This window comes from Notothenia rossii (genome assembly GCF_949606895.1).
Source record: "Notothenia rossii genome assembly, chromosome: 5".
NCBI classification, from domain to species: domain Eukaryota; kingdom Metazoa; phylum Chordata; class Actinopteri; order Perciformes; family Nototheniidae; genus Notothenia; species Notothenia rossii.
Genome location: NC_136903.1, coordinates 11,223,879 through 11,231,731, shown reverse-complemented (window position 1 = coordinate 11,231,731; position 7,853 = coordinate 11,223,879). Strand labels below are relative to the sequence as shown.

Below are 7,853 nucleotides of genomic sequence, written 5' to 3'. Positions count from 1 at the left end.
TACAAGACAAATAAAATATTAATTATTTCGTTTAAGTTGTTCATCAAAAGCACTACAAATTAAGTTGACAATATATCACGAGGTTCATGTACAAAAATCTGTTTATTTAAGTGGCACAATGGGAATGATTGAAGTTCTGTTTGGACAATAAAACCTTGCAAAGATACAACATTTTATCAACACCTTTGATTGACTTGCTTCAACTGATTTCTTTACTAAATGAAAGGAGCAGGATCGGCTTCAGTGCTCATCTCCTCTTCCAGTTTCTGGTGCTGTTTTAGGAGACAAAAGTGTATATTATTAAAGTACAAGTCATTTTAAACTGTGTTGGTGTCCCATTATGTGTCATGTTTATTTATGATGCTGCTGCGGCTGTGATTGCACCTGTAGTCTGCAGCAGCTTCCAGTCCACCTGCAGTCTGGTTCTTAATCCCTCCAACGCCTCCACGTCCTCCGGTAGAGGAGCAGGAAGCTTCCCCAGGGAGGGGGCAGCCCCCCCCAGGAGAGAGGAGGCGGTGGGGCCGACACACACACTCTCACCTTCCTGAAATTATAAAAAATAATTACATACTGCTACTTAAATTTCCCGCAAATTAACAGTTGTATTTCCACACTATCAAGGATTCATTTGGCATTCATTGTAAGGAAGTTTATTAAAGCTTAGCAGATTTCAGACACAAAAGCAATTAGGTAGATTTAAGAGGGGTAGGGGTCTACGATCTAATGACCTTGGGAAAAAACAGTGGCATGATTATGGTGGAAGTCAACTTTTCCCCGTGTTCTGCAGTGAATAAAAACTGAAAGCTTCTTCTCCATGTTTGGTTCTGACCCTGGGGACTGAATGAAACTCTGTCCCAGTCTGTACTTTTATCAAACCTGCTCCAGCCTTCCTTACCTGCATCAGCACCAGTGTGTGTCCCTGTGCGAGGCCCTGCAGCAGGCCTGTTAGTTGTTGCCACGCTCCGTCACACAGCCCGCTGTCTGGAGCCCGGACCAGCAGGACCAGACTGGGGTCATACTCGTATCCCAGAGGCAGGAGGAGGCCCAGCACAGCCTGCATGAAGCCGGACACATCCCTGCAGCCCTGTGGGGGGGACAGACAAACACACATAGGACGTGTCCACATGTGTTATATAACAAACACACACACATACCCTGCACTTAAAACACTTATTCACAGAGGGGCACAACCATGACGGCAATACTTCAACATATAGGATAATTACTGAAATACTCCGAAGTACATTGTGAAATCTCAACCTCGGGGTCATAATGTTGAAGCAATGGTGAAATGTGTTTTATGGCCAAAACCTAAAACAGTATATGTTTACATTAAAAGTATATAGGGTTAAACATTTAGATACATTACTTAGACATATGTTGGCCACAATAGCGTCATGTTGACAATATAACAGAATTATCCAGATGATCCTATTCATTGCTACAGATGGAGTACCGTACCTTCTTCAGACACACAGGAATATGATATTTGCTTTTCTGTTCCTCTTCCTTGTTGCTGAAGTGCACCAGGAGTGTTTTCCTAAAGATAGAAAGATTTCTGTCATCTTCTTAGGGACAAATGTTTTTTTTATTTGCTCAAGAGGGACAAGTTGTATCAGAAAGTTATATTCAGGGACACAGAAATTATATTTACCCATCCTCTTTGTAATGAGTTGGGACCACCACGTCTCCAACACATACAACCAACACCCTGCATGAAGAGAAAGTGGGAACAAGTTCATTAAATATGAAGCTATTCAAGTCGTTTTTAAATAAACATTCACTGTACATAAAGGATTAGATCCACATTGCTTTACCGGTTGCTGAGAGCAGTTGCAGTATGCTGGACAACACACGTCATCGCCATGGTGACGTCGTGGACCAAAGCCAAGCCATTGCAGATCTGTAAGGAGGTAATAAATATAATGGCATCAGCTTGGAACAGATCACATCCTGGCACTCAAAGAGACAAATAGTATCCGGACTGTACCTCATTCATCTCCATTTTCTCCACGAGGGCAATAAGACTGGAGAGGACTGGGAGAGCATCGCTGTCATCGTTAGGGAAATTCTCCCTTATTGTGGAAGAAAGTACACGTTTGTATACAAATCAAGATGAAATGATGATTATTTTTCTTTCATAAACTCTTTTTGTGCCATTGATAAGAAATTATGTTGATTACTACGTATGTTACCTGAGTTTTTTTACTGTGACCGGGTTCTCTGATGAGCTGAAGAGTTCACACCCCTCTGGGCAGGACACGCCATCAGGGAGGACTGAAGCAGTGCGGACAGGAGCAGGGACACGTCTCGGGGGCTCGGGCCACACCTCTTCTTCTGCACTTTTCTTCTCTTCTCCGTTCTCCACTTTTCCTTCTTCTTCTGCTAATTTAGGGCGCTTGGTGCTGACATCAGAGGTGGGAGGCTCAGCTGGAGAAAGACGAAATAAATACTTATTAAAGCGGTGAAAAGTCAAAGTTATGTCTGATTGAGCTTTCTAACAATATGCACCTGAATCTTAGACCAAACTGTCAGAAGTCATGTTGAATTGTGGGTAAAGTAGGTTCCACTTTTAAGGAATAGCTCTAAAAGAATAATGTGGATGTTATACCTGCGTGTTTGAGGCAGGACCAGTACTTCCTGTGAGCCGATCGGCTACAGTGGAGGGACTCAAGTGCACTGAGAAAAGAAAAACATGTATTCAATACAGTTAGAAAACACACTCACACATGGAACATCTAACTGACGACCAGACCCACCTTTCACAGGGACCATCGAGGTTTGCAGGTCGAGGCGCAGGATCTCCGAGCAAAGTTTGAACAGTTTGACACACAGACTGGGGGAGGGAAGTCAAGTTGTATCCTCCCTGGAACAAAGCACATAATAAAACATTTCAAAACAGCATTTCCCCTCCAACAGGATGGTAGCAATATGCAGGACTTTCCCTTGGGTATGAAGAGTAACATAAATATGCACAAGCAATACATGTATTAATAGATTAGAGACTTGGTAATGGGACAAACAACAAAACAACTAATGTCGTCCCCAGGAAAGCAGGTGTTAGTGAGTAAGTGAAATTGTTTTGTTTGCATGTGTTGATATTCAGTGTGTGTGGCCTGACCTCCAGCACAGCACACAGTTTCCCTCCTGCCAGGTTCATCAGGAGGTGAGTGAGGTGGGCAAAGACGTCCGGGCTGGCACACATTTCACCCTGAAAATAAAGAAAATCTAAATATGTTTAGTCAGACAGGGCACAGGGTTTAACAGCAGCAGTGTTTCCCATACATTGATTCATTTGTGGCGGGTAATCTCAAACAAATAATTTAAAAAATATATTATTGTTTTTCTTTTTTAACTTTTTTTCTTTTTGGTGGTCTAATGGGTAGTGAGGTGGGCTGATGATCGGAAGGTTGCTAGTTCAAATCCCGCCTGGAACACCACCACTAGTGTGCCCTTGAGTAAGGCACTTAGCCCTCAGTTACTCCAGGGAGAATGTCCCTGTAATTGGTCACTGTAAGTCGCTTTGGAATAAGGCATCTGCTACATGCCTAAATTGTAAATTATATTTTTGGGAGAATAAACCCCACAGGTCCTCGACTCCAGTGTGTCTCACGCATTAACAACGCAACACAGAGCAACAAGAACGCTGTCTGCTACAGTAGCCATGAACTCGCATGTATTTTGTTATTTGAGGGGGGGGGGGGGGGGGGGAATTCTGTGGGAAACACTGAGCAGTCACATTTCATTAGATCAGTGCTTCTCAAAGTGTGGTCTGCTGGTCCGTGAGCGCCCCCTAGTGGTCCGTGAGTATATTGGTAAAATTCCACATTTGAAATAAATTCATTAATTTAAGTTTTCCGCACTTACGCGGGAATATCTCCGCAATGGAGCGAAGTTAAGAAAAATGATGTGTTTTTTGATTTTTGTGGAGTTAGGTGGTCCGCGAGTGTTATTTTATTGGTTAAATTTCCTTGGTATGAAAAAGTTGGAGAAACACTGCATTAAATGGAACAGGACATGACATGAGTGCACACATATCTGCTTCTTTATTTCATTTTCTGTACCTCTGGGTCGCCGATGGCCGAGTCAAAGCCTGCACACACCAGGACCAAGTCGGGATTAAACTGTGATAAAGAATGCAGAATGATTAATATATTAACAGTAATTTAAAATCACACATCAGTATCTGTTAGCTAAATGGGATTTTTTTCAAATTGGCTTACCTCGTATGCGACTGGCAGGAGCATGTGACAGAAGACTGAGAGATAGTCACTGTTCTTCATTCCCACCTGGGACACCACAATGGGAGACCATTATAAAAACATTCAAAAATACAAACGTAAAAGCTCATTTGAAATCAGTAATAAAAGGGTTTACATACGCTATTCAATAACTGGATTAAATGTTTTTAAATCAAGCGCAAATAATAAAGCAATATTTTCAGATTTCAGCTTTTAAAAAATCAGTAACGCTGCTTATTTGTTTTATTATATTACCATTGTTTTTTACCGGGGGGTCAGACAAAAAAAGCAATTTAAAAGACCAAGTTGCACACTATTAATGTATGATAAGAGTTTATTCTAATTTTTTTAAAATACATTCAATAATTATTTGACTAACCAATTTAGATGATGGATAATTAGCTTAAGTTGAAACCCTTAATTGCCATACTTTTCTTGAATTGTATACAGAAATTAATTGTTATTATTGTTTCACTTCTCCTTCAACTTATTCTCTCAGTAAATACAAAAGATAAAACAATTAATGTGGCCTAGCAAATGAAAAACTGTGACTTTTAAGTATGTCTGTGGTTACTTACTTTGTTCCACGGCACATTTATATTGAATCCCTCTCCTTTCTCTTTGCCAACATTGTCGTAGTCGGATTCTCTGAGTTGAGGCCAGAATTTCTGATGCTCGTAGCGGTGCCATGAGAAGTAAAGCACGCTGCGAATAACAATGTAGTATGCATAATTTATATATGCTAGAAGAAAACATCCATAAAGCAATTCAGGTCCTTCAGTCAAGAGGAATCACTCACCTTGGATCATCTTCAAAAGAGTACTGCACCCCTTGGCCGTGATGCACATCCCAGTCAACTATCAGCACCCTGGAAATATATTTTAAAAAGTAAATACGTATATTTTGGCCCAATTTATAAAGAAGATCTTGAATGGATTAACCAAGAAATACCTTTTAACCCCATATTTCTGCTTGGCATAGTGAGCTGCTATGGCCACATTATTGAACACACAGAATCCATTGGCAGCACTGCGCATACTGTGGTGTCCGGGCGGTCTGTGAAATGAAAGGAAGGGGGTTTACGTGTCAGGGTGTATTTGCAGGAATTGATCAATCATTTAGCCAATACAGAAAACGAAAGCCTGATGACATACAAATGCTTAGTATTTAGTTTATTATGATGTTAAAAGTAGAAAAGGAAGTCAATTTATGAATCTGAGAAGCTAAAAAAAGAATAGCTGGTATTTGGTAAAGGCTGCCTTAATGACATTCAATCTAAGAATCCCATGACTATCTTTAAAAGTGTATTAATGTCAACATTCTCAAATAGATCAGATAGCCCTGATTTACTTATTAGCTGATTATTCCACAATATTCTCATTTACCATTTTTGAATTAAGAAAATATTGTAATGAATACTTTAACTGATTGTTGTTCACGTTTCATCCTGTTCATATTATAATCGATTTACTTAGTGAGACTGTGCAGAAAGTGTTTAGTTTGACATGAAACATTAGTAACAACACTGTCTAAATCATCAGAGATATGATCAAATAATGACATTCCTATCAACCTATCAATACATGGACTAAACCTTTCAGCATTCAATCAGAACAAAACCATCAACCGTACAAGAGATAGACTCATACACATGAATTGTAGCATCAGCGTTAATATCAGCTTGTTCTCTCACCTGACCAGAGCCATGCCGTTCCTCACCTTCCCCGTCATCACACTGTCCACCAGCTGCAAAGAGGCGCCTGCAGCCAGCTTGGCACAGTGATAGATGTTCTAGGACAGAAAAAATGAGTATTAATAGATATAAAAAAAAATAATAATAGCACCCCTCAGTAAGAAAAAGTATGTTTCCGACTTACTGGATGGAAGTAGACGTCTCCATACTGCAGGGTGAACTCCTGCAGGTCCTCCAGAGTCATAAAGGGGGTCTTCTTCACCGCCTCCAAGTACTCCTCACTTTTAAAGTAGCAAAGCACATGTAGCTGAGTGGCTTTGGGATATTATGTCAGCCTCACACAGAGGAAGAGCAATAACTGACCTGTGAACCAGCAGGATGTCTTCATCCGTTGCCTCGCGGACAGGTACAGAGACGCATCGATCAGCAAGACCGGAGTTTTTTAAAGCTTCATAACTCACTATCAGACGCTCAGGAACCTCGATCTTACATGTAGGGCTGGAGAGAAAAACATCCAAATTATATTCCATGTAGTATTATATTAAGATTTCTATTTTTGTGTTGTTCAAGAGGATGTTTTGATCTGTAAATCAACATCATTTATACATGCCTTTTTGTCAGTAGTGGTTAAAACATTTCTCTTTAACACCTATTGTGCACAGGCATCCTAAAATACCAAGAACAATGGGTTGAAATTAAGCTTAAAACAATTGGATACTACCCTGACTAAAAAAAATACAAAATGTAGTACAGTATTTAAAAAAAAAAAAAAAAAAAAGATGAATTGGGGCCGGAAATGCATATAAATATGTGTATAATAAAAGTGCAAAAATTACCATATTGCAGACACAAAGAGGACACTACCTCCTTAAATATGTGGAATTACAATGTTAAGCTGCTCAACAGATCAAGCTAGTTTGAATAATAAAATGCTAATTGTCCATAAACTTGCACAACATCAAAATAGCAATATGAGACAGCGGGCAAATAGCACTGGGTGCAATGTAACAAAGAAAATGCATGAGAAAGATATTTTATAACTTTTTTTTGAATAAATAAATACTGATAAAATGAGGGTGCTCCTCAAAAATGGCCCCGGCTAGCTACAACAAACCGCAACTCTAGTTCCTACCATTACTTGAAGGCACGAACGAATCACTTATCTGAAGTAACTATTAACCATTTCCTGCACTCTGTTTAACACACATTCACTAACTAGTGACACCCTTTGGACTCAGAAAGATAACGTTACAGTCACACACGTTAATAAACCAATAGCTAGCTAACGTTAGCCGAGGCAAGCTACAGTAACTTTAACGAACAAACCACTTTATATATAAGCATAGAGACATTGTGTCTGTCATGTCGATTACTTACTCAACCCAGAGCAGTTTGTATTTGGTCATCTCCTCATCGTAAATCAATGCTGTTCCCATCTTCAGTACTTCTCGGACGAGCTGCAGCACATATGACAACAGTGCAACTTTCTGTAAGCTAGAAACTGTTCCTAATGTAAGCGGTGCACGAAGTAACTGGACAGATAATCAATGAGTTAAGCTGCTGTTATCAGACTTTCACCGTAATGTGAATAGTTTACCATAGACTGTAGTTTATTGATAGCTAGAGGCGCCCTTTCTTTCTGCATGAAAACAATGTGGACATCTGAGTCTGATGTAGGTTGTCAAACTGTTTGATGGAGCACTACCGCTACCCTCTGGGCGGGGTCTGGTACTTGAAATATTACTTATTTTAAATGGCAAAATGCAAGTTATCTAACGTAATACTGTTATTATTACTATGTGCAATAGAGTGCCTTTTCACGTGCAATCCACATCTGTACATATTGTCCTCAATCATGTTAAGTGTAGTTATGTTAGCTGTATTCGTTGTAACCTTCTAAGGGTCGTTGAATTTATTTT

At 39.8% G+C, this 7,853-nt stretch overlaps 1 protein-coding gene across 2 annotated transcripts; it reads right to left on the bottom strand.

The window, feature by feature from the left end:
* Nucleotides 1-83: 83 nt before the first annotated feature.
* Nucleotides 84-7,635, bottom strand: hdac10 (histone deacetylase 10). 2 transcript variants are annotated; one of them, XM_079683517.1, is made up of 20 exons: nt 7,312-7,635; nt 6,298-6,432; nt 6,119-6,215; nt 5,935-6,032; nt 5,193-5,297; nt 5,041-5,109; nt 4,820-4,946; nt 4,224-4,289; nt 4,065-4,124; nt 3,122-3,211; nt 2,760-2,866; nt 2,612-2,679; nt 2,196-2,430; nt 1,991-2,075; nt 1,818-1,903; nt 1,655-1,711; nt 1,462-1,540; nt 896-1,084; nt 385-544; nt 84-272 (listed from the first exon to the last, which is right to left on the bottom strand). In XM_079683517.1, exons 1-20 carry the CDS (start codon nt 7,368-7,370, stop codon nt 241-243), a joined length of 2,004 nt encoding a protein of 667 aa, XP_079539643.1. In that variant the 5' UTR covers nt 7,371-7,635; the 3' UTR covers nt 84-240. The 2 variants fall into 2 exon arrangements, with proteins under 2 accessions (XP_079539643.1, XP_079539644.1); XM_079683518.1 differs by lacking the exon at nt 7,312-7,635 and adding an exon at nt 6,819-6,982 and having other exon boundaries at nt 6,298-6,489.
* Between the last annotated feature and the right edge of the window lie 218 nt (nt 7,636-7,853).